This window comes from Asparagus officinalis, chromosome 4, assembly GCF_001876935.1.
Source record: "Asparagus officinalis chromosome 4, Aspof.V1, whole genome shotgun sequence".
Taxonomy (NCBI): domain Eukaryota; kingdom Viridiplantae; phylum Streptophyta; class Magnoliopsida; order Asparagales; family Asparagaceae; genus Asparagus; species Asparagus officinalis.
In genome coordinates, this window is record NC_033797.1 from 14,397,636 (window position 1) to 14,424,379 (window position 26,744).

The 26,744-nt window shown below is 42.1% G+C and overlaps 1 protein-coding gene and 1 long non-coding RNA gene across 22 annotated transcripts in view; one reads left to right on the plus strand and one right to left on the minus strand.

Moving 5' to 3' along the window:
• The window catches only part of LOC109836697, a 30,190-nt gene continuing 4,488 nt past the window's right edge, over positions 1,043 to 26,744 (plus strand). For 8 of the 21 annotated variants that reach the window (XR_002246060.1, XR_002246068.1, XR_002246069.1 and 5 more), the window contains exons 1-11: positions 1,045 to 1,238; positions 1,324 to 1,793; positions 3,373 to 3,496; positions 3,578 to 3,665; positions 3,759 to 3,832; positions 3,909 to 4,025; positions 4,104 to 4,281; positions 4,369 to 4,426; positions 4,563 to 5,023; positions 5,111 to 5,310; positions 5,619 to 5,763. This is a non-coding gene — a long non-coding RNA (uncharacterized LOC109836697). Of the gene's footprint in view, positions 1,239 to 1,323; positions 1,794 to 3,372; positions 3,497 to 3,577; positions 3,666 to 3,758; positions 3,833 to 3,908; positions 4,026 to 4,103; positions 4,282 to 4,368; positions 4,427 to 4,562; positions 5,024 to 5,110; positions 5,311 to 5,607; positions 5,764 to 26,744 lie in introns of all 21 variants that reach the window. The other 13 variants (XR_002246050.1, XR_002246064.1, XR_002246057.1 and 10 more) reach the window with 11 other exon arrangements.
• LOC109836696 (putative multidrug resistance protein) lies at positions 7,632 to 11,095 on the minus strand. Its single transcript, XM_020404676.1, has 3 exons — positions 10,478 to 11,095; positions 9,910 to 10,310; positions 7,632 to 9,689 (listed from the first exon to the last, which is right to left on the minus strand). Exons 1-3 carry the CDS (start codon positions 10,964 to 10,966, stop codon positions 8,717 to 8,719), a joined length of 1,863 nt encoding a protein of 620 aa, XP_020260265.1. The 5' UTR covers positions 10,967 to 11,095; the 3' UTR covers positions 7,632 to 8,716.

Consider the following 26,744-nt stretch of genomic DNA (forward strand, 5'->3'; position numbering starts at 1 on the left):
GGTGGCCGGGCCGGGCCGGGCCGGGCCGGCTTTTTTCCGGCAACGGTCACGATTTGTGACCGTTGCCACACGGGCCGGGCTCCGGGCCCGGGCTGCCCGGCCCGGATGATGCCCGGCGCCGTACTGTTCCGGGCCGGGCCGGGCCCGGGCCGGGAGCCGCTGAGGCAACCCGGACCCGGGCCCGGAACCCGGCCTGGCCCGGATTTCCGGGCCGAGGCCGGGCTCCGGGCCGGGCCCCAGGCCGGCGGGTAAAATGGACAGCCCTATATACAGATATATATTGTAGAATAGCTAGTGCTCATAGGAACAGTGCCTAGACCGAGAAGGTCTGATAGATCGAGAAGATCTTTGCCTGATAGATCGAGGAGGTCTTTGCCTGATAGATCAAGGAGATCTTTGCCTTATAGATCGAGGAGATCTTGACAGTACTGGGTTGATGCACACCAGAGTACTGGACTTCTATTCCTGGAAGCAATTTGGCCTTGGGATCCTTGCACCGGAGTAGGCCAAATAATGCTTTAAGTACTGGACTGCTGTTCTTGGAAGCAATTTGACCTTGGGATCCTTGCACCGGAGTAGGCCAAATAATGCTTTAAGCACAATTATTCTACAATATATATCTGTATATATTGATTGTTGTTTTTGGAATGAATTTTCCTTAAGAATTTGAGGTCTATTTATAGCGTTTTGAAAAACACTATGCACTAATAAAATATTATTAGTTACTATTCATGTGGGGCCCACATACTTGATTTTTCAATGAAATTAGGCAGTCGATGCCTAATTTCTTTAATGAACTCGTGTTTGAATTTAAACAAATGGCAACATCACATGAGGGTCCACAAAAAAGAAGCAGCAAATCCACATTTTTTTTAGTTTGGCAATCAAACAAACTCGTGGGACCCACTCTATGGTCAAAAGTTTTAGCTACATGTATTTTTTTTAGTTTGGCAATCAAACAAACTCGTGGGACCCACTCTATGGTCAAAAGTTTTAGCTACATGTTTAAAAACTAACTTTCCAACAAAACAAACTCGTGGGACCCACTCTATGGTCAAAAGTTTTAGCTACATGTTTAAAAACTAACTTTCCAACAAATATAACTTATGTTTGCACTCATTTACACAATGTTTCGCTTGTGTAGTATTCTTGTAGGCTTGTGCACTAACTGTCTCAACAGAACATGTTAGGACTTACGCCAGTTCATGTCGCGGCAGAGACGGGCAACTACGTCTCGTGTACCTTTTTGGACTTTATTGTTTTTATTTATCCTTCCAAGTTCCAGCTATCTTGTCCTCTCACACATTGTGTTTTCTTCTTCAGGAAATAAAGACGGGTAGCTTTGACAAGTTCACAAGATATCCACTTCATTGTCAACCCCGCAAACTCCAAGGATTTGGTATGGAATTCCCTATCTGTATGTATATGACTTTTTGATTAGCTAAGTGCATTTTTGACTCTTATATTGTTTCTGTATTATTTCATAACATAACTTCTCAAAACTAAAATCATGGCATATTTTGATCTGCTGACAAAGAGTTAACTGAGTTACATGAACCCATGCTTGCAAGGAATCCCAAAAACGAAGAGAGGTAACTTTTACTTTAGATGAAACATTCCCTGTTTGCGACAATCCGAGAATTCTCTTCTGCAGCCTCAACTGACGCAAGCCTAGCACGAAGAGAGATTTGTCGATGTTATGATTCACCCAGCGCATGTGTGAATGAAAAGTGCCAGCTGCAACTTCCTCTCTTGAACTCTAGGCGGTACTTTATTGCAGAACCATAATCAAGGTAAGTAATTTTTATTTTGTACTGACAGTTTAAATTTCATTGAAGTTTCCGCCATTAGACCTGGAAATTTTCTATCATTAATCGAACTTACTTGAGTAAGTATATGACTTTTTACTAAACTCTTTTGAGTTTAATAGTCAATAGAAGTAAACATGGTTCCGTTGTGAAACTTGTGCTAAATGAGGGCATTTGACAATGAAAACATGTTGAACAAGTAAAAAGTAAGATTTGATAATTTTAGTATAAAGCATTCAATATTTGGCTTTAATCTATTTGTATATTGCCTTTGCTTCGTTTCCAGTTATTGTGGGGTTACTCTAGGTTTCAATCCAATGTTTAGATACTAGAAAAATAGCTTTATTGGTTTTATACAGGGACGAGAAAGTGGGCTTGTGTTGACTTATGTGAGAGACTACTACACAGCTATTGATTTTAGTTGTGAAGCCAAAAGTAATTTAAAATGTTAAAGTGAAATACCAACTACTTAGATTTATCTAACACGGTAGGGACGCAGATCGTTGGTGGAGCCCTCAATTTTGTTTTTTCCATTAGATACCAAATTGCACTGCGCTTGCATACTGGGGTTATAAACAACGCTATTTATGGATAACCACAGCAATTTACTAATAAGTAGACTGTTGTTGCTGGTCCTTTATTTATTAAGGATCTGAATTGGTTTTTGTCTCTGAAAGACCCAATTCAATTGGATTACCTTAATTGCAACGGTTAGAATCCAGATTTTGATCCTTTTCCAGTTTGAGTAGTTTTTATTTGGATCTTTCTCATTTGACCCAATTCACATCTTATTGGAATCGATAAAGCTCCCAAGCAACATTAGATATATTATTGTCGTATGACATACAAAGACATTGACATTCATGGTTGGTGCTATATCGACTTTTGTGCAATTGTATTATCATAAATTCTATTTGTTATTTACGTTCAAATATATAAGTTCAGGTCCACATATATGAAAATCCTAAAGTATCAAGTTTGTAAATAATTTTGCCTCAAACTCAGCTTTTGATTTTGTTATAAAAGATTTTCCCTGCTCAGTGAACAACTTCTGCCCTAACTAAATATTAGTATAAATAAAATTCGTGTTAAGCTAGGGATTTAGGAACTTCAGAAATGCAAGTGGACGTGAAGTCGGATATCTACCTAAGGCATATTTTTCCATACTGTGAATATCAGAAATCTTTGAGGGTGCTTCAGCATTGCTGCCATTGTTATAAAAGATTTTCCCTGCTCAGTGAACAACTTCTGCCCTAACTAAATATTAGTATAAATAAAATTCGTGTTAAGCTAGGAATTTAGGAACTTCAGAAATGCAAGTGGACGTGAAGTCGGATATCTACCTAAGGCATATTTTTCCATACTGTGAATATCAGAAATCTTTGAGGGTGCTTCAGCATTGCTGCCATTTCTCATTTAGCCAAACTGTTGCGTGATTTAAGACATGGGGTTACTATAGAAAATTCGGATCTTTACCCAGCACTTAGAATAAAAGTAATAACCCTAAGCACTTAGAATAAAAGTAATAACATTACATTATTTTCTTGGTATTTTCTTGTCATAGGTTGCAGATGAACCTGTGTCAAAGCTGCTTTTCAGGCAGGAGCTGACACCAGTGAAACTGACAGAGATGGAAATACAGTATCCCACTTGTGCCTGAAAGCAAGGCCTTTTCGTTGGAATCTAAGGTAAACTAAAAGCTGCTAGAATATAACTTATGTTTGCACTCATTTACACAATGTTTTACTTGTGTGGTATTTTTTTTGTAGGCTTGTGCGGCTCTCGCTCAACCATGGTGCCAAAGTATCTCAACAGAACCTGTTACGACTTACAACAGTTCATCCGCGGCAGAGACAGGTAACTGAATCTATGGTACCTGTTTTGGACTTAATTGTTTTTATTTATCCTACCATGCTATCTTCTCTTTGCACATTATGTTTACTTTCTCAGGAAATAAAGACCAATAGATTCGACAGGTTCACAAGACATCCACTTCATTATCAACCCCGCAAACCAAGGATTTGGTATGGCCATCTGCATGTATATAACTTTAACTAGCTATTGTGCATTATTTTTTTGACTCTTGTATTGTTTCTGCAGTATTTCGTGAGAGGACTTTCAAGAAGACCATAATCATGGCATATTTTGCGCTGCGAGCAAGGAGTTAATTGAGTTACATGAATCTATGTTTGCAAGTTATCCCAAAAACAGAGAGAGGTAAGTACCGCTCCCGGTATTTTTTATTTTAGACAGGGAATTCCCTGTTTGCAACAATCTGAGAATTCCTTTCTGCAGCCTCAAACTGATGCAATCTTAGCACGAAGACGGAGGTTTTTTGCTGATTCGCTGTCATTATTTTCCGTCACTTGTGCGAGAGGTGCCACTGCAGTCTGCAGCTTTACCCATGGGGAGGGTGAGCTGAGTCATGGCTCGCTTGAACCCAAAGTAGTGTCTCCTTTCAGAACCTTAACAGGTAAGTAATTCTTTTTCCGCACCGTCAGTCAAAGTTTCTTTACAGTATTCATCATTGTACCTAAAAATGTGCTGTCATTTGCTATAGAAAACAGTCAAGGATCAGAAGGGTTTTATTGGGGGCCTCCTACTCTCTGTTGACTCAGGTCTGTTAGTATTTAAATTACAACGCTTTTTCTTTTGTTCTCTATTTCACCTGACAGAAAGAGGTTCTTACATTATTCTCACTTGAGATTTTCCTCTCATTTTCTCATTTACCGGCTGAAATTGGACTGGTGGAAGACACCATAGCGATCACCTCTAAAGCAGGCAACCATTTGCAGTCCAAAGGGTCCAAAGGGTTTGACGTCATCACCTGCAAGCTGGAGGAGACTGTTGCAAGTGTTATAAAGCCCATTTTGTGATGATCTTTTTCAAGAAGTCTGAAATAAAAAAATGCATTTATAAAATCATTTTCAGAGACTTTCAGAAGGATCAAGATGGACAGCCTCTTGGACCAACTGCCAGAACACCTTCCTACAGAACACCTTCCTACATGGCTAGTGAAGTTTAGGAAGTGGCTACCAATATTTCTGAAGAGGACACTTTTAAAGCCTTGGAATGATAGATCATAGTGAGAGAAAGATAGATCATCTACTAGTGGGAGAAAATCCAGGGAAAGGTTAATATTGGCTATATGCACTCTGAAGAGGGAGGTCTGTGTTCCAATCCAACCACATACTTTCTCTTTGTTCAGTAAGAGAGTGAGACCACTATCCAGTCAGATCCAATTCTCACATTATATTTAGTTTGATTTATGTGCTTATTGATAAGCTACTATTGTTGCGCAGCTTGTATAAGCTGCTGTATGGTTTGCTTTGTCCAACCTGGTTCATTGGCAATAATTCCCTGTCATCAAAATGTGTGCCTGTTGCTTTAAGCACAATATCCGAAGGACATGCATTATTTTCAATGTCAAAGTGCAGGGTTTCGAGTTCATGGATCATCCTCATACGCTGGATAAGCTTCTGACACTTTCTGCCCACCTCTTGTAAGTAGTTTTCTGTTTGAGATTCATAGGTGTAACTTTTTGTTTCTTCTAGTTTTCTTGATTGGAGTTGAAAGAGCCTAAAAGTTTTTCTTATTGCAACATGTTTATCAGAAAAAGTACCACCTTATTTTCTATGTTGGTTGTGTAAGGAACGGGGAAGGGAGAGGTTAGAGGGGAGGGTAGAAACACATTTTTTGCATTTTACCTTAAAATGATTCCGAACTTAATAAGGGATGCTTTTCTGATACTATATTAGTTAGGGCTAGCTGATGTACTATATCTGAATAATGTTTAAAGTAAAACTGCAGGGATTCCAGTTCAAGGCATGGGCTCCAGAGTTCCAAATGTTTCTCCTTCAACTGCTATATCTTTAAACCATCACAGGTCTTTCAATTGATTGTGTAGATGTGGCTCCAATTAAGGCAGCCATGAAAGCTAAAGAGGTTAAGAAAGGTGAATTTTCTTCTCGTTTTCTGTTAATTTCCTATTAACTTTTAGGAGTTTCTGTTTATTGTTTTATCTTAAATGCAAATAGTCAATTTTCTGTCTAAACCATGAAAATTGATGTATTTGAATATAACCATAAACTTTTCTGTTCTATGAACCATCTAAAAGGAAGAGAATGTATTTTTCTTTGGGTATCATTATTTGCTTGTCTAAATAATCCTTCAGTATAGCTAATCTGCTGGTAAAGAGAAACAAATTGACCTTTTTGCTATGATCCATTCGTATGTCTCATATATTCTTTTTGGTTTCTTCTTATCCTGGTGATGTAAAACTCTGAAATCAGCGAATTGTATATGTTTTCTGTGGGTATCCTTGGGACTTATAATTTGTATGGATGTGAAGTCTTAAATACTCTCGTTAACAGAGAATATGTGCTGATTGGTGTCACTAGAAGATATCTAGATACTTCCTTAAATAGCTTCAACTGCAACTGGTCATAATTGGTCTGTATTTTTTGAGTGGCTCTCATTTTCTTACCTACTATGACATTGCTAAACCGATAACAAGACTTTTATGATGTGATCATGTGTTCTAGAGAAGGGAAAAAAGCTGAACTGTGGCTCTCGGTTCTTGAGCAAGCTTTTCCACTGTTGGTGGTGGGATGCGCGTAGATGAAAAAAGAAACCTTATGAAAGTGGTTTAGGTAGATCATCATGTTAGAGAAAAATATTAAAGTATTGAAAATCCTTGTTGTCAGTGGTCCAATCCATTTCTAAGCTTTTAGTCCTAATAATCTAGATGAGGGCAAGCTGAATGAAGAAAGAAAAGTGGAAGAGGCTTGAGTCGGACTTCAAAAGCATGCTTCTGAGTGTTTTGTCAGTTTGGCAAAGTGTAGCTTAACTGGTTGCCACATTTGTTTTGTTTATACAGGACCAGGTTTGACTGCAAACGTAACTTGGTATGCTTGACTGGCATAAAACATTTTCCCCTATTTCTAATCTGAGAAAATCTGTAGCTTTGTTTTTGTTCAAACTAGGCGGAAAGTAAGTTGAATGGGCTTCTTATGAAAAGCATATCCCTAATGCACTTATGTCAAATATTCAGTTTGTGTCCTGTTGTACGCATATCGGACAATGTGTCTCAATGCTATCATTTACCTTTTGCTCCATAGTGTCATGCCAGTGACTAGGCTTCTCAGAAAGGCAACCTGAAGCATTAATATCTGTGCCAATAGCTATAGACATCTTTTTACACAAGTATAATTAGCTGCTGTGATCAAATCCATTGTTGTTGTGTAAATTGTGCAATCAATACTTCTGCATGTTGTAGTTTTTGACACATGATTCCTTTGTTTTGGGAAACTTCTTTAGTATGAACTGTACGTTTTCAAATAAATGCATAGTGTATGAACAAGCAAAATGGATCAGTACTTCTGTTGTTCAGATGACTTTTTCTTTTTTGGGGGTGAAAATCGGATGAAGAGACAAAATCAGGTAGAGAATTTCAAAAAATGGTTGATAAATAGGCAATATGTCCTTCTCCTACTAGTAACTTTATAGACTTGTCTACTCATCGAATGGACAGTGAAGCTACCTAGTGACTTGATATACTCTGAGGGTGTCTTTTTGCTCTCTTCTTTTCTTCCTTGAAATTCCCCATGGGTTAATTTAGTGTAGGGACCATGTTTGCACACTAGTTCTTATTATGTAAACAGGTGGTTGATTCTGCTGTAAATCTTGATAGATCTTTGGGTATAGCTTGGTTTGCAGATTCAGCTGCCTATAAAGCTAGCTTAATAGGTATATAGAAAAGCATGAGATATTTCTAATTTTTATGAAAAATGGTAATACTTTTCTTGAACGGCATGGAAGTCACCACTTTAACTTGATATAATAAGAAAATTGGCGAACTACGGATCCAGGATAATTGAATTTATTGAAGTGTATCCTGTAGGCTGGCTCCTCATTTAATGCTTCTCATTGGATTGATAGAAAGATTGTTCCACTTCAGGTGTTAGTTTCTTAATTTTCTTTGGTATCAGGCATCAACCTATAAAGACTAGAATCGGGTTGATGCCTTATGCTATGCTAATTATTAATCCTGCTCCATAGTTATTCTACTGGGAGAAGTCTTGGACTGTGGTATTAGTAGTGAGCAAAGGAACAAAGTTGGTAGCGTAACTTGTGAAATTTCATGGAGCCTTATTTCTCGGATTAGACTGAAATGATAAATGATGCATCTCTAAGTATAGTTATTATTTAATGTCCACGACTCATGAGAAATGCATGTAGTGACATTTGAAGTTGTCTACCAAGTAAGATGTTCAGTTTGAAGTTGCAGATGAGAATGCTTGATGACCATTCTTGTACACTAGGGAACTTTAGGATGTTCATATGCAATTTGCAGAAGTCCAGATACTCTAGAGTAAATCTCCACTAAAATCTCCACTAAGGTCATGCTTGTGATGATGGAATATAAATCAACCTGCAGGATTAAATTAACAACATTCTCGGGGTTGAGAGCTCTCGGATTGGGTACTTTCCAACCGGCGACTAGGAAATTTTCGTGATGACCAAGTCTAAAAATAATTAATTGGCTCTCAGGGTAAGATATCTCACAATGGGATATTTTCTTTGCAATCAGAAAATTTCCAGGGCGAGTAATACCATGCGTCTGTTTGTTGGGGTTTGGAAATGCTAGAGGCTGATTTTTTAAAATTAAATTTGAAAGGTTGTTTAAATTATGTTCATAAATATGATTTTTCTTTATTAAAATTTTGCACCATATGGATCCAATGTAAGTAGAAAGAACTATTATGATCATTCAATAAATGGAAGTTGAGTTCGTAAAATTAACAAACCTGAGCTAGAAATTAATAGTTGTTTTACTAACAAATAAAAAAGAATCAGAATTCTCAAAATTAAATGGTAAGAACTTTTTTGCTTTGATATGAAATTCCCTAAATACATTCTTTTGTGTTTTGCTGGAGCTTGAGGAGCCTGTAGTAAAATCCACTGGGTCCCTTGTCTAGGAGGGATCTGTGGTTTCCTTCCTCTACCATGACCCCTTTGTCTAACACTGCAATAAGATCACAGTTCTGTATGGTACTAAGCCGGTGTGCAACAATTATGCTGGTTCTTCTGTCCATCACTCTCTCTAGCGCCTCCTTCACCTTTTTTTCCGACTCACTATCTAGCGCACTTGTTGCTTCATCTAGTAGCAATATGGTTGGTCTCTTCAGTATCGCCCTTGCGATAGCTATCCGTTGCTTTTGCCCTCCTGATAACTGTACCCCTCGATCCCCGCACAATGTGTCATAGCCATCCTTAAGTCTGCAAATGAAGTCATGGGCATTAGCAGCTCGTGCAGCTTCTTCTACCTCTGTCTCCATCACACCCTCAATCCCGTATGCAACGTTTTCTTTGATGCTTCCTGAGAAGAGCATTGGTTCTTGTTCCACCAATGCAATGTGCCGCCTCAGTGAGCGAAGGTGGTAAGACTTTATATCCCTACCATCAATCTTAATTTCTCCTTGATATGGGTCGTAGAACCGCTCAATAAGCCCAATAATTGTGGACTTACCGGACCCACTTTTGCCCACAAGTGCTGTTGACTTGCCAGCCTCAATGAGGAGGGAGAATCCCTTCAAGACAATAACATTTGGTCGTGCTGGGTATTCAAAGTCAACATTAAGAAACTCCAGCTTCCCACTCACTTTTTCAGGGCGAGAGCCATTAGAATCTTCGGGTTCAATCTGGGAAACTCGATCAAGCATTGAGAATATGGAGCTAATTGCATCAGTACCCTTTGCAAGGTCAGTTGTCATGCTTCCAGCATCTGCAATAACTCGTCCAGTAGTGACGAGGATTAAGTAGGTCTGGAATAAAGACTTAGGGGTGATGTAGCCATGCACTGTGAGCCTGCTGCCATACCTATGAGAAAGTTAAATCATCTCTTCAGTATCAGGTTTATCCACTGGTTTAACATTTGCAAAACTAGTTCAGTCGGAGCTACTTTATCTCCTCGCTGTGGAATGTAAACTGATAAGTGACTAAAGTCTACTAATTAGGGTATTGTAGTTACTGATTTTTATGGAAATTTTCTCATTTGACTTATCATTAATGAAAAAAGAGATAAAGAAACATCACGAACCATAAAGCCAGGGCGAAGGTACAACGCATCAGACACTGGGATAAGCCAAGTACTATGCCTGCCAACCATGATTGGCACATGCTCTGATGGTAGAAGCCTTGCTGAGCAAGGTCAAAGAGGCGAAGGATGCGATCCTGAGAGGAAAATGCAGTAACAGTGCGGAGGTTTGAAATGGCCTCAGCAGCTACCTTGCTGCTTTCTGATTGGCCCTTGACTGCATCTTTGGACATGCTCTTCAAGAGTGCTTTGCGGTAGTAGAAGCAGAGGATGACGATGGGTTGTGTAGTAATCATCACAAGGGCTAGACGCCATGCAATGATCAAGCCCATTGTGAAAGCAATCATAATAGCTGAGAATGTCTGGATGAGGAGAGACATTCTATCACCTACCAAAGATTTCACCTGCCAATGCATAACTTTTTTAGTATTAAGTTACACTGGATTAAATAAGCAGGTGGCTCAGTGACGTCATGTGAAGGCTGAGTTTTCTCAGTCCTGAATAATTTTCTTTTGCAATAGCAGCTGAGGTTTACTTTAAAAAGTGTAAGAGAAGAATTTTTCATACTGACCATGTAAGTATCATTAGCAAATTGAGAGTAGATGGCTCCAGGGGAGTTCTCCTCTTGATCAAACCAACCAACTTCAAAAGCCAGCATCTTAGACAGCATCAGGTGCCTCACCTGCTTTGTGAGGTATTCCCCTGTCACTCCAAAACTGTAGTGCTGCCCAATGTTGGTCAAGAAGGAGAAGATCGATATAAAGAGGAAAATGAGGGAGTGGATCGTTGTCTTTTTCTTGATCTCATTCTGATCTCTTAGAAAGTAGGTAGATGTCAAGCTTCCCATGGTGAATGCACTAAACGGCTGTATTCCTCCGACAATAAATGCGTTGAAGCACCCAATTGCTGCATACTTCCATTCAGGCATGCTCAACAAGAACATTCTCCAAAAGGATGGAACTAACAGGTGCTGTTTCTGCTCACTGGATTGACAAGGCTCCCTTCCTGCTACTGCCGCAATGTTGTGGAAATGCCTAGCCAAAATGAAATTTGCATACATATACAGAACTGAAACATTTGTAGAAAGCAGACGATAAATGTTTTAAGTACTCATCAAACATAATTTGGTTGCCACAGTGGGATCATCCTTTTGGGAGAAAATTAAATGTTGAGCCTAACTTCTGAAGGGACTAGGTAGGCAAGTTACACGGGGGGGGGGGGAGCCATAAAAAAAAGCAATGTGCTGATTCTGGGTGTAGATTTGGGTAAATAGTAACATATTCAGCATAGCAGGATGGATCATTAGATTTGCATTCAGATGAGGAGTTGGTTCTATAAATGGCTTCAGAACTTTCTTGATTCTGTTCCTATTTATCTGTCTAAATTTGGAAGCAATGTGCTGATTCTGGGTGTAGATTTGGGTAAATAGTAACATATTCAGCATAGCAGGATGGATCATTAGATTTGCATTCAGATGAGGAGTTGGTTCTATAAATGGCTTCAGAACTTTCTTGATTCTGTTCCTATTTATCTGTCTATGAGATCGTTTGAAAGTTCATATTCTGTGTCATCTGTGAACAATTGTGGGCTATGATTGAACCTTTTCTGGTCCATCTTTAAATTTTACCTAGCTGGACTGCATGGACTAACTGACGAGAAACCTTGGCTTATCTTCTTGCTGGTTGAGGGTTCCATTTCCAAGGCAGCAACCCTGGATGATGATGTTAGGTTAGGGGTGGATACCAACCTCCGGCGACGAGGAGCTCTGACGAGCTCCAGGATGACGCAGGCGAGCTCCGGTTGTCACCGACGGCGGAGGAGCTCCGACGAGCTCGAGAAAGGCGGAGATGACGCAGGCGAAGTCGGCGAACGCAATCCTTCGGTGAACCGTGCGAGCGCCTCCACCCAACTCTGCGTTCGAACGCAACCCTGCGTTTGGCGATGGCGTCCTTTGCGTTCGAGCGCTCCCACCTCTGCGTTCGGCCTCGAATTTGGCGTCGAAGCAGTCGCTGGCGACAGGCTGTCGCCAGCCCTCCACCTCCGCCTATAAAAGAGACCCCATGCCCTAGGGTTTAGCTGCTGAAGAACTTCCCCCTCTCCTCCGATTTCTCCTTCTCTGGTGGCGGCGGCTGCCCTAAAATCGCAGAGGCGATTTTCTCTCCAGCACTCAACGGGATTTTTGAGGGGAGATTAAAAGGGATTTAAGAAGAGAGAGAGAGGGGATTTAAGAAGAGAGAGAGAGAGAGAATTAAAGAGGGTTTAATTGTGGGGTATCATTTATTCTCAAGTTGAGAATTGAAAGGGTTCATACCCTTTGATTATTAACACTGTAGCTACAGTGTTTATTTGAGAAATTCCAGTCTAGGGATCTGCTCCTAAAATTGTAATTTCTTGTTTGATTAATAAGAAATTATCTGTGTGGCTCCCGAGGACGTAGGCAGTTGCCGAACCTCGTAAATCTTGGTGTACTTTTTCTATACCGCGTTTCCGTTGCATTAGGGGATTTAGGCGTTAAATTCCCAACAACTGGTATCAGAAACATATGAGATTTTAAAACTGATAGTAAAAACTCTAAAGTATAACCTCTATATACAGGACTTTACAATGAAAATAACCAATATCTATTTTCCTCTTGTAAAGACAAATTCAGATTTTTAGACAATATATCCAACTTAATATCCTTGTTATTCAATCTGAAAATGGCGGAAGGCGCGTCAGTAGCACAACACCTCAATGAACTTAATACGGTTACAACCCAATTGAGTTCAGTTGAGATTGAGTTTGATGAAGAAGTTCGGGCGTTGATATTGTTGTCTTCCCTACCAGAGAGTTGGAATGCTACAGTCACAGCTGTGAGTAGCTCGTCGGGAAAGAAAAAGTTGAAGTTCGGCGACGTTCGTGATTTGGTTCTCAGTGAGGAGATCCGACGGCGAGAGACTGGTGAAGCTACAACCTCTTCAGTATTGCATACAGAGTCAAGAGGTAGAAATTCAACCAGAGGAAACGGACGAGGAAAATCAAACTTCAGAGGTAGATCAAAGGACAGGAGGTCCAAATCAAGGAATCCAAGCAACAGCTCGAAGGCTATCGAGTGTTGGAATTGTGGAAAGACCGGGCATTACAAGAATCAGTGCAAGAGCGCACAGAAGGAGAAGGAAGCGAAGGCAGAGGTGAATGTCACCTCCACTTCAGGAGGAGATGACGCATTGATATGCTCTTTAGAGAGCAAGGAGGAATCTTGGGTGTTAGATTCAGGAGCGTCATTCCATGCTACCTCTCAGAAAGAATTCTTCGAGAAATATACCCCCAGAAATCTTGGATACGTATATCTTGGTGATGATCAACCATGTGCTATTGTGGGCAAAGGCGTGGTGAAAATTAAGTTGAACGGGTCAGTATGGGAGCTGAAGGATGTCAGGCATATTCCCGACCTGAGAAAGAATTTAATATCCGTAGGCCAGTTGGCTGGCGAAGGATATACCACGACCTTCCATGGAGATGATTGGAAGATCTCAAAGGGCGCAATGACTATTGCCCGAGGCAGAAAGACTGATACCCTGTATATGACAGCAGGTGCACGTTGTTTGATCTCAGTTGCAGCAGGCAATGAGACTTCAAAGCTGTGGCACCAGAGACTCGGTCATATGAGTGAGAAGGGGATGAAAATCATGCACACAAAGGGAAAACTCCCAGGACTGCAGTCAGTGGAGATGGATATGTGTGAAGAATGTATACTTGGAAAGCAGAAGAGAGTCAGCTTTCAGACAAGTGGCAGAACCCCCAGGAAGCAGAAGCTAGAGCTCGTTCACTCAGATGTGTGGGGACCAACAACCACCGCGTCCATTGGTGGAAAACACTACTTCGTGACTTTTATCGATGATCACTCTCGGAAAGTGTGGGTCTACTTTCTGAAGCATAAGTCAGAAGCATTTGAAGCTTTCAGGAGATGGAAAGCTATGGTCGAGAATGAGACCGGTCTGAGAATAAAGAAGCTCAGGACCGACAATGGCGGTGAGTATGAAGACACCGGATTCAAGAAGTTCTGCTATGAGCACGGAATCAGAATGGAGAGAACCGTGCCCGGTACGCCTCAGCAAAATAGTGTAGCTGAGCGGATGAACCGAACGTTGACAGAGAGAGCCAGAAGCATTCGGGTACAGTCAGGCCTACCGAAGCAGTTCTGGACAGAAGCGGTCAACACAGCAGCTTACTTAATCAACCGAGGTCCATCGGTTTCATTGGAGCACAGAATACCAGAGGAGGTATGGTGCGAAAAGAAGGTAAAACTCTCACATCTTAAAGTTTTCGGTTGTGTAGCTTACGTACATATTAGTGATCAAGGCAGAAATAAGCTTGATCCCAAGTCAAAAAAATACACTTTCATCGGCTATGGTGAAGATGAGTTCGACTACCGCATTTGGGACAACGAAAACAAGAAGGTGATCAGGAGCAGAGATGTGATATTCAACGAGAAGGTGATGTACAAGGACATGCACAAGACAGATGACTCAGAGAGCGAGTCCACATTTATAGATGCAGATGATGTCCCGAGTAACCTCTCGGAAGAACCCAATGCAGAGGGTCCTCAGCAAGAAGAGCCTGTTGGACAAGATGGTGCGCAGGAGCCCGACGCGCCAGCTCCGATATTAAGAAGATCTTCTCGTCCTCCTGTACCCAACAGGAGATACATGAACTATCTGTTGTTGACAGATGGTGGGGAGCCTGAAAACTTTGATGAAGCTTGTCAGTGTGGAGATGCGAGCAAGTGGGAGCTTGCCATGAAAGATGAGATGAAGTCTCTCATCTCAAACCAGGTGGGAACTAGCTGAGTTGCCCACAGGTAAGAAGGCACTCCACAACAAATGGGTGTACCGGGTGAAAGAGGAGCATGATGGTTCTAGAAGATATAAAGCCCGGCTAGTTGTCAAAGGTTTCCAGCAGAAGGAAGGAATTGACTACACCGATATTTTTGCTCCCGTGGTGAAGCTAAATACTATCAGGACCGTGATGAGTATTGTAGCAATTGAAGATCTTCATCTCGAGCAGTTAGACGTGAAGACGGCGTTTCTTCACGGAAATCTAGAAGAGGAGATATACATGCACCAGCCAGAAGGTTTCTCAGAAGAAAAGAAGAAGAACCTGGTGTGCAGACTCAAGAAGAGCTTGTATGGCCTGAAACAAGCCCCAAGACAGTGGTACAAGAAGTTTGACGGCTTCATGCACAAGATGCACAAGGAAGGTTTCCAGAAGTGTAACGCCGACCACTGTTGCTACTTCAAAAGATATCAGTCCAGCTATATCATCCTACTGCTGTATGTTGATGATATGTTGGTTGCAGGAGCAGATATGAAAGATATCAAGAGTTTGAAGCAGCAGCTGTCAAAGGAGTTTGACATGAAGGACTTGGGTCCAGCGAAGAAGATCCTTGGAATGCAAATCACGAGAGATAAGAAGAGAGGTCTCTTGCAGTTATCTCAGACGGAGTACATCAACCGTGTTTTGCAGAGATTCAACATGGGCGACGCCAAGCCTGTGAGCACACCCTTGGCTAGCCATTTTCGTCTGTCGAAGGATCAGTCTCCTCAGTCAGAAGAAGAGAAAGAGAGTATGGCTCAGGTACCTTACGCCTCAGCTATCGGAAGCTTGATGTACGCTATGGTCTGTACGAGACCAGACATTGGCCATGCAGTGGGAGTGGTCAGCCGGTTTATGTCGAATCCAGGAAAAGCTTATTGGGAAGCGGTCAAGTGGATTCTGAGATATCTACGAGGCACCACACAGAAGTGTTTGCACTTTGGTAAGGGAGAGGTAGAAGTGCAAGGGTACGTAGATGCAGACTTCGGCGGTGAAGTTGATCACCGAAGAAGCACCACCGGCTATGTATTCACCGTTGGAACTACAGCTGTTAGTTGGATGTCACAGGTACAGAAGATCGTTACCCTATCCACTACAGAAGCTGAGTACGTTGCAGTGACTGAAGCCAGTAAAGAGATGATATGGCTTCAGGGTTTGTTGACAGAGCTGGGATTCAAACAGGAGAAGAATGTTTTGCACAGTGATAGTCAGAGTGTGATACACTTGGCGAAGAATTCAGCATTTCATTCTAGAATGAAGCATATTGCGCTTCGGTACCACTTCATCAGATCCCTGTTGGAAGATGACGTGTTGAAACTGGAAAAGATTCCAGGAAGTAAGAATCCAGCAGACATGTTAACAAAGACGGTGACAGTTCAGAAACTGGAGTTGTGCGCAACTTCAGTTGGCCTTCATGCATAGATGATGAGGGCGGAGCCACACAGGAGAGGAGCTTGATGAGATAGCCTGATTGACGGCGGTTTGATCTCCAAGTGGGAGATTGTTGAAATGTGTAGATCAAACTCACCTCCGCCGGCGACGGAGGAGCTCCGACGAGCTCGAGAAAGGCGGAGATGACGCAGGCGAAGTCGGCGAACGCAATCCTTCGGTGAACGCACACTTCGGCGAACGCAGAGTTGGGCGAACGCACCCTTCGAAGTCTGCGTTCGACCCCCCCATTCGAGCTCTGCGTTTTCTCTTCGACCTCTGCGTTCGCCCCCCTTTTGGCGTCCGCGGGCAGCTGGCGACAGGCTGTCGCCAGGCCATCCACTCGCCTATAAAACCCCCCCTCCAGCCTAGGGTTTTGCTGCCGAAGCTGATTCTTCCCCCTCTCCTCCGATTTCTCCTTCTCTGGTGGCGGCGGCTGCCCTAAAATCGCAGAGGCGATTTTCTCTCCAGCACTCAACGGGATTTTTGAGGGGAGATTAAAAGGGATTTAAGAAGAGAGAGAGAGGGGATTTAAGAAGAGAGAGAGAGAGAGAATTAAAGAGGGTTTAATTGTGGGGTATCATTTATTCTCAAGTTGAGAATTGAAAGGGTTCATACCCTTTGATTATTAACACTGTAGCTACAGTGTTTATTTGAGAAATCCCAGTCTAGGGATCTGCTCCTAAAATTGTAATTTCTTGTTTGATTAATAAGAAATTATCTGTGTAGCTCCCGAGGACGTAGGCAGTTGCCGAACCTCGTAAATCTTGGTGTACTTTTTCTATACCGCGTTTCCGTTGCATTAGGGGATTTAGGCGTTAAATTCCCAACAGATGATTCTCCTTGTTCTTCTTTTGCTATTGTTGCCAGTTGCACGCGAATTAGGGAGGGATAAAGGCCGTCTTCATTGCACATCAGGTTGTCATGGGAACCCTTTTCAATGATCCGACCATCCTGAACCACCATTATAATGTTGGCGTTCCTTATGGTGGATAAACGGTGTGCAATCATAACTGTTGTCCTACCAACTGAGGCCAGGTCAAGTGCAGCTTGAACTATTTGCTCAGATTCAGAATCTAGTGCGCTTGTGGCCTCATCGAGTAGAAGGATTTTTGGTGACCTGACTATAGCCCTTGCAATTGCTATTCTTTGTTTCTGGCCTCCAGACATCTGAAGCCCCCTCTCTCCTACCTGTTTGGATTATGAGCATACTGGTTATTGTTGAGGAAACAAAAGGAACCCAAGGTTCTCCAATTATTGCAAAAAGTAGTGATGAATAATATTCTTACGCCCCCTGACAAATATAACATTTGACACCGAAGTTTAGAGACACGTGTTTTCTGAAAATCACAAACAACTTAATTAGAACTAAGATCTTCTTATGCCACACCATGGTCCAAAACTTAGTCAAAATATACATACCTACAACCCACACTTTTGTCTTTTACAAATAAGGCACAGCTTGCATTTCTAATGTATGCTTTAATGTTAGCAAATTTTAGCTGCAGACACTACTTGCAATCTCTCTGGCTTTAAGCAGGCTTTCATGCTTAAAGCCTAGTGATGCAGAAGACTTCTTGTATGTCTCTGAAGTCTTGACTGGTTGTATTGCTATGCGATCATTCAACTAAATTTGTGGTACAAGATTCTTATATTTTTAGATTTACAGTCCTATGTACCTGTTTCAGATATGGAGTTGAGCCTAAAACAGATTCATATATTGTTTGAACAATGATCCTAGTCTGGTCTTGAATTTCAACCCAGGAAAACTGAAGCAGTTACCATAGCCTCTGCATAAATATGTCTTGTCTGTTGAATCGAGTAATTGACATTTATAATAAACTTGACGACTAGGCTAATATGTATATGTGAACACATGCATGTACTTGTGTACAATTTTTGTCCTATCATGGGTTATTTGATATAGTAAACTGTTGACAGCATCATTTTATACATCATATTTGGAAGTCATCCCAAGTTATTTCTGAATGTCTCTTAGTTACAAATAGATGTTTTATGTGATTTTATGCCATTGTTGGCATGTGTGCATGCTGTGTCTGTGCATGTGCATGTGCATGTGCATGCTGAGTGTGGGAGATGCAGCAGTCCTCCCTGAATTTAAAAGGCTTTGTAAAACAACTGAGGATACCAGGGGGGTTCTTACTACAATCTTTCTGAATAAGAAACAGGAAATTGCAAGTATAACTTCATCAACTTGGCTTCAAAGCAGAAGGTGGGAATTTTCAGAGAGTAGACTTTACTATCATTAATCATATAGCCTTTTTAGTGAACTTTTCTTGATGCCTTACATCTCATTCCTAGGAATTTAGAGCTTGTCTGATATTGGTGTTCTTATGTGCAAGTCAAAAAGGAGGTTTTATCAAGATGAGCTAGGAAATAATCTTTTTTTTATAATGCATCTATGCAAAGTATTGAGAACAAACCGGAAGTGTAAGTTATAACCAAAGGGATAGGAGCTAAAGCAGCTAACCCGTGTGTCGTATCCTTGAGGCAGTTGAGAGATGAAATCATGGGCATTGGAGGCCTTAGCAGCTGCCACCACTTCTCCAACAGATGCATCTTCCTTTCCAAACAATATATTCTCCTTGATAGACGTCGCAAATAGAGCTGGTTCTTGGCTTACCAATCCCATCTGCTCTCTCAACCACTTAAGGTTAAGCTTCCTGATATTTATACCATCCAGTAGAATCTCACCCCTATCCGGGTCATAAAACCTCTCCAACAATGCAATCACTGTTGACTTGCCTGAGCCACTGCTACCTACCAATGCCATTGTTTGCCCAGCTGGGACCTTCAGGTTGAAATCCTTTAAGATTTGATTCATCGGCCTAGATGGATATGAAAATTCTACCTCTCTGAACTCCAACTCCCCTGAAACACTCTCTAGACTCTCTCCTCTGCTATTCTCTGAATCAATCTTGGGTACTCTTTTTATAACCTCAACAATGCGATCACTTGCAGATATTGCTTCTGCAAAGTATTTCACATTGGAAAGGCCCATTCCAAATGCGCTGTTTCCATTTGTCAGTAACAAAATATTCATTAGGAAAGCCTACCGAGGGGTGTGCTTGTGCGTGTTGTGCCTGTGAGTGCAGTTAAGTGGGGAAACTTACAGGCCACCATTGACTACTGAATATCCAGTAGCAAAGATGTCACCGCCCTGGGCAGCGTGGTTGATGATGAGGTGGGTCCCGTACAATGCCACCAAGGTCCAAATAGCATATGTTATGCTGTTGCTTCCCATGGTGATGCCCTTGATTAGTCCTTGGTAGATGCCAAGCTTGACAGAGCTTTCAAGGGCTAAGGTGAACTCTGTCATGGTCTTGCTCTCCATGACAAAGGAATAGACAGTACGAATGGAGGAAATGGCCTGTTCAATTATGGCCCCAGCCTTGTTGAACTCTGTTTGTGTCTTCTGGGCAAGGCTCGTCAATATCCTCCCATACATGAGTCCGGGTATTATTAGGAGCACAACTGTGGGCAGGAGTGCCAAGGCCAGCCTCCAGACCCGAATAAATCCGATAATAAAACTTCCAAAGAAGCTGGCACAGTTTGTTATGAAGTTTGGCACCTGCAACATAATCAGCTTAATATGGTAACTTTTGATATACTTTGTGGTCATACCTTTGTTCACCTGCAAAGATCCTCATCTTTTCTGGGATAATTTCTCGTGGGAGAGCAAAGAGAATAAATTGGAGACGTACCTTTTCACTGAGGACATCCTGAATTATAAGGCTATCACTGGAGACACTGGTGATGACATCTGCCATAGAGGCCCCATTGAGATCAAAATATTCTATGTCCTGTCTCAGTATGGCTTTTAGGTATTTAGATCTCATTCGTGTGGCCTGCTTTGCTCCTGTCCTTGTCCAGCAGTATCCTTCTTCAAGTGCCAATACTAGATGTAAGCAATGGATCCCAACAAAAGAGAAAAAGAGGTAACATGAGGAGAAGACAGGGAGAATGGATTAACCTATGAAGGAAGCTACAAATGACCCACATGCCACATAGAGCACATTCACCACATTCTGCAGAATAAAATGGAGAGATTAAGCATATACAATTGATATAAGAAATTGCGAGGATAAAGGATCCATCACCTTGTCAATATCGTCAGTAGAAAGAGAACTGGAGAATGCACCATTGCCCATACTGTTCATGATCTTGCCTGTGAGGAGAAGCATGATGGGCGTTGAAAGACCATCACCTACGGCGCCAAGGATCCCAAAGGTCATCAGCCACATATCTGTAGTATCTGCATGCATAAATATTGTCCATATACCGCCGCTCCCTTTATTCTTACAAACACTACTATCAGGATCCTCGGTGCTTTTTGCTCCTTCCATCATCTGACACCTTTTTTCCTTCTTCTGCTTCGATTGGTTGATTATTTCTGTGTCTGACATTTGCTTGTTTTGTGCTTTCACTGCTAATTCTACCACAAAAGGTCTAGATATATATAGACATCTGCATGACTTAGCTGTCCCTTCTTTTCGAGACTTGGTATGTTTGGAAATTTACACTGATATTCTCTAAATATAAAAACTGCATGTTGGCCGGTGTTTTGCACTTAACTCCTTGCTCTATATCTTGTTTGAAATGCTTAACTCTCATGTTTGCATAAAATTATAACCATGCATTATTTTTCATGACATAATGGCAAAGAGAAGAAAAAAGTTCCTACTCTCGTCAATTAAGAATATACAGCAGTCTTCAAATAGGTTCTATCCTCATTTTCAAAATTAAATGGACTAAGAATTTGGATTTAACAAACTCCACAAGGTCAGTGCTAGAGTCCTACAAATAACCTGGTCCTTTACAAAGTGCTTAATGGTGGTCTGTCGATATGCATAATAAAGTAAAGTTTTGGAAAATATACTAAATGCATGAAACAATAAAGGTCCTTATCTGGAACTAACACAACAAGAAACACTGCTACTTAATAGAGAGTTTCCATCAAATCTTTGTTGATTTGGTAGATTTTTTTTAATTAACGGTTTGTCTGGAATCACAGTCCTGTATATAATCAAAGGAATGAATCAGTCTGTAGGGATTGCCAGTTACTTTTGATCAATTAATTATCATGATATTGGAAATATCAAGCTTATAAACCAAATTAAAAATACAAATTATATATGTGTTGGGCGCAGAGTCACGCCCTCACGCCGCGGAAGCGATATCACCTGAGAGATAGCCCTGGTTTTTGTTGTCACAAAAGCACAAGTCAACCTCTATATTCTTGTTTCTCAAAGGAAACTAGAATAAATAGTGAAATTCTTATTTCTCAAAGGAAATAAGAATAAAAAATGATATATTTCATCAAAGTAAAATATACACTCTTCCTCTCATCAGTTCTAAGACTGAAATGTCGAGGGAATCTACAAGCTATGGCAACGGACAGTAAAAGACGAGACAACAGATTTACGTGGTTCGGCAAACATGCCTACGTCCACGGGAGAGGGTTTTAACTATGAGGAGAATACCAAACTATTACAAGTTCTCTCTCAACTCACTCTTTCTTTTCTCTCAAAACTCCACTCAAGAGATTTTTTCCCCACACAAATAACTCCTCCACCTCTTCTCTATTTATAGGAAACCAAAGAGGGAGGGAACCGAAGAGTTGGCGGGCTGAACGGGGCGGGAGAGGAAACTCGCACGGGAAAAATCCCGCGCTCGTGCTCATCGCACGGACCCGAGCACAGCATGGGTGCGGAGCTCGACGTGGGTGCGGGAAACGGCGGCGAACACGAGAACATGCGAAGCGAGCAGCAGGAGCGACAACACACGAGAGCGCCGCAGCCCACGCAACGACGCCCACCCCCCGCCCCCGCGCCCGCAAACTGTCGCTCGCTGCAGCGAATCATCCCACGAGCACGTCGTGGGCTTGGGTGTTGGGCAGGGAGCAACGTGGGTCCCCCCACGTAGGAGCGAACCGCGTTCACAATTCTTCACCTCGTACATCATTTGATAGACCTTAAATTTTGGACGAACACCAGAAGAACATCGCGAACACCACCAGAGAGAAATCCAGGCCAAACCAGCTGCGCCACTATACCGTTGCTGCCTACGTACCCTCCACCGGGATCAAGCTAATCGTAGTTCTGTAATTATTCTTCAACATAGTCTCCATCTCACCTCCATCACTGCCCCGAAGGGCCATGCCCTCTTGGGCATATCAACACGGGCTGATATGAAACAAGTCCAAGCAATGCTGGAACTTGCTACTTGTGACCACCTTAGTTAACATGTCTGCGGATTCTCATTCGTGTGCACCTTCATGAGAGAAATATCACCTTCCTCTATGACATCCCGCACAAAATGATACCTGACATCGATATGCTTGGTACGAGCATGGTGAACTTGATTCTTCGCCAAGTGAATCACACTTTGACTGTCGCACCACAAGTTCACGTTTTTCTGCTCGATCCCCAAATCGTCTAGAAGACCCCACAGCCACAATGCTTCCTTCACTCCTTCCGTCATAGCCATGTACTCGGTCTCTGTAGTAGAGAGTGTCACTGTAGCCTACAACATCGATCGCCAACTAACTAGAGCTCCATGTATCCTGAATACATAACCAGTAGTAGATCGCCGTCTATCTAGATCGCCTGCATAATCTGAGTCCACATACCCGTCGATCTGACATGTATCTTCACTAAAACACAGACCCGTATGCGCGGTACCTTTCAAGTACCTCAGGATCCATTTCACCGCTTCCCAGTGCGTCTTTTCCGGATTCGCCATGAATCTGCTGACCACACTAACCGCCTGTGAAATATCTAGGCGTGTACACACCATGGCGTACATCAAACTGCCAACTGTACTAACATAAGGAATACGCTCCATGTGTGCCTTATCTTCCGCTGTAGTGGGAGATTGTTTACCTGAAAGCCTGAAGTGTTGAGCCAATGGAGTCACCACCGACTTAGCACTTTGTATCCTGAACCTCACGATCACCCGCTCAATGTAGCCCTTCTGACTCAAAAACAATCGCCGATTCATCCGCTCTCTTCTAATCTCCATACCTAGTATTTTTCTTGCAGCGCTCATGTCCTTCATCTCGAACTCTTTACCAAGTTGAGATTTTAGCCTATCTATCTCCACCTTGCTTCTCGAAGCAATAAGCATGTCATCCACATACAAAAGAAGATAGATATAATCACCTCCTCGAAGCTTCCGAATGTAAACACAATAATCATAATCACTTCGGGAAAACTCATGCTTCAGCATGAAGGAGTCAAATCGCTTGTACCACTGCCGAGGAGATTGCTTCAGTCCATAGAGTGACTTCCTCAAGCGACATACATGATGCTCCTTATCCTCAACCTTATAGCCCTCAGGTTGATGCATATAGATCTCTTCATCTAAGTCTCCGTGCAAGAAGGCCGTCTTTACATCGAGTTGTTCCAGCTCAAGATCACCATGAGCAACAATACTCAATAGCACCCAAATAGAGGTGTGTTTCACCAGAGGAGAAAAGATCTCATTGTAATCAACACCCTCTCTTTGTGCAAACCCCTTAGCCACTAGCCTCGCCTTGTACCTCGTACCACCGAGCTCTGAAGGATCTTCCTTTCTTTTATACAGTCACTTACAACATATAGCTTTCTATTCTACGGGTAATGGGACCACCTCCCATGTTTGGTTCTTCCGGAGAGATTCCATCTCCTCCTCCATCGCAGCCAACCAACTCTCACTATTCTTGTCTCGAATAGCTTCCTTGAAAGAGATCGGCTCATCTTTCTCCATCGAGAGTACGTACTCAACCTAGTTTCAGTTTCTGCTTGTATGCTCGCTTTGGCCTAGTGGAAGCCAAACTATCCTCGACCTGTTGTTGTTATAGTACTTGTGTATTTTCTTGCTGAACCTCCTCCTACTCAAGCTCATCATCTTCCTGATTTCTCACTTGAACACGACTAGAACTTGGTTGGTCTTTAGGTTCTATATCAATAACCTAGGACTTAGAATTCCCAACAGTCTCAACGCCCTCATCCTTGGGCATTCTAGCAATCATGGACTTCTCATCAAAGGTAACGTCTCTGCTGATCACGAACTTCGAATCTTCTGTACACCAAAGGCGATAGTCTTTTACACCCTTTGCATACCCCAAAAAAATTACCTTCTTGGCCCTCGCGTCAAGCTTTCCCTCGTTGACGTGATAGTAGGCGGTACACCCGAAAATTCAGAGCCTCTCATAATATGCATGCTCCCCTGACCACACCCGATAGGGTGTATCACCGTCCAATGTCGAATGTAAAGATCGATTCACTATATAACAAGCTGTAGCAATCGACTCTGCCCACCATTCTTTGTCCAAACCAGCATATGATCGCATACTCACTGCTTTCTCTCGTAGTGTTCGATTCAGTCTTTCCGCAACCCCATTTTGCTGTGGTGTAGATCTAACTGTCCAGTGTCTGGCAATACCCTCCTGATCACAGAACTCCTTGAAAGCAGCGTCTGTATACTCTGTACCGTTACCAGATCTCAGTGTCTTTAATTTCTTACCTGTCCTGTTCTCAATCATCGCCTTCCACTTCTTGAATGTCTCAAATACCTCATTCTTATGCTTCAGAAAATAAATCCAAGCATATCTCGAATGATCATCTATGAATGAGACAAAACATCTGGAACCACCCTTGGAAGTTATCGAAGCCGGACCCCAAACATCCGTGTGCACATAATCTAGTATCCCTCTGCTCTTGTGCTTGCTCCTCAGAAACTGGACCATGTGCGCCTTTCCATACACACAATCCTCGCAAAAATCCATACAAGGTTTCTTCAGATTCTTTAGCAAATCCTCTTTACCAAGCAGATTCAGACCCTTCTCTGACATGTGCCCAAGCCATCTATACCATAACCGTGTGTGCTCACATGGGTCTCCACCACTTCCTTCAGCTCCAACTGCTGCATCTCCTGTCACCGTCGTACCCGAGATAGTATATAGATTACCGTGACGAACACCCTTCATCACTGTTAGAGAACCTCGAACAACCTTTTTTACTCCGTTTTCTATAACAATCTTGCAGCCACCGGAGTCCAAAGCACTCACTGAGATGAGATTTTTCCGTAAGTCGGGAACGTGTTGCACGTCTGTTAGGGTTCTGACCACTCCATCATGTATCTTAATTTTTATATCACCGAGCCCTACCGTTTTACAAGCATGGTTATTCCCCATCAATACGGTTCCACCATCAATGCTTCTATAGGTAGTAAATCACTTCCTATTTGGGCACATGTGGTAAGAGCAATCCGAATCAAGAATCCACTTCCCGGAGGTATCCTCACCACCCGTGACGACACAACATTCCTTATCGCTCCCTTCCCCTGAAGCGTAGCTCGCCTCTTCCTTGCCTTCTCGTCTTTCAGACTTGTTGTTGTTTTTCTTCCCACCTACTCTCTTATTAGGACAATCGACCTTGAAATGCCTAACTTCACCGCATTTGAAACACGCTCGTCCCGCAAGAGGTCTCGATTTAGATCTAGACTTTCCTCCCTTTCCTTTTCCTCGCTCATTGCATCTTCCTCTGGCAAACAGTCCCTGAGCTTGTTCCTTGTTATCACCAGTAGTCATATCACTAGTTGTACTTTTTCGAAGATCATCCGCTAGGAGCGCCGTTCTAGTCTCATCCATCGACAAACTGTCGCCCATAAGCATCAGTGTTTGAACCAGATTCTCATAAGACTTTGGCAGAGATAGAAGTAGTAGAAGTGTTTGATCCTTGTCTTCCATTGTCACCTCAATGTCCTTCAAATCCGATAAGATCCTATCGAACTTGTTGATGTATTCTCGGATTGATGAACCCTCCTCCATCTTGCAAGTATACAATTTGGATTTTAAATAGATCCGATTCGTTAGACTCTTCGTCATGAAGGTGCTCTCTAACTTTAACCACACGTCCGCAGCCGTTTCCTCCCCGTCCACCAAGAAAGCTACATCCCTTTCAAGGCAAAGGATAATCGACGCCCGTGCTTCCAGATCCAGCTCCTCTCAATCCTCATCAGACATGTCCTTGTGCTTCTTCTCTTTTCCCGCCAAAGCTTTTTGCAATTTCTGCGAAATCAACAAATTTTTCATCTACATCCTCTAATAGGAAAAATTATTTTTTCCATTGAATTTTTCAATCTCGTACTTTCCAACTTTAATTGTTTTACTTGTAGAAGCCATTCTCCGCTTGTATAAATAAATCCGCTTCTCTCAGGAATTTCAACAAATACCTTGTGTTCACCACACAATAATCAACCACCACCTCAGATCAGTAGCTCAACCACCGCCAATCTGAATAAGGGTTCTGATACCAATTATTGGGCGCAGAGTCACGCCCTCACGCCCTCACGCCGCGGAAGCGATATCACCTGAGAGATATTCCTGGCTTTTGTTGTAACAAAAGCACAAGTCAACCTCTATATTCTTGTTTCTCAAAGAAAACTAGAATAAATAGTGAAATTCTTATTTCTCAAAGGAAATAAGAATCGAAAGTGATATATTTCATCAAAGTGAAATATACACTCTTCCTCTTATCAGTTCTATGACT

Bases quoted from the DNA above. Each gene is read 5' to 3' on its own strand.
- LOC109836696 (XM_020404676.1), bottom strand. From the start codon at position 10,966: ATGTATGCAAATTTCATTTTGGCTAGGCATTTCCACAACATTGCGGCA. The intron at 10,311-10,477 runs GTCAGTATGAAA...ATGCATTGGCAG, and splicing joins TTGCTAATGATACTTACATG to GTGAAATCTTTGGTAGGTGA. The intron at 9,690-9,909 runs GTTCGTGATGTT...ACTTTCTCATAG, and splicing joins ACCTTCGCCCTGGCTTTATG to GTATGGCAGCAGGCTCACAG.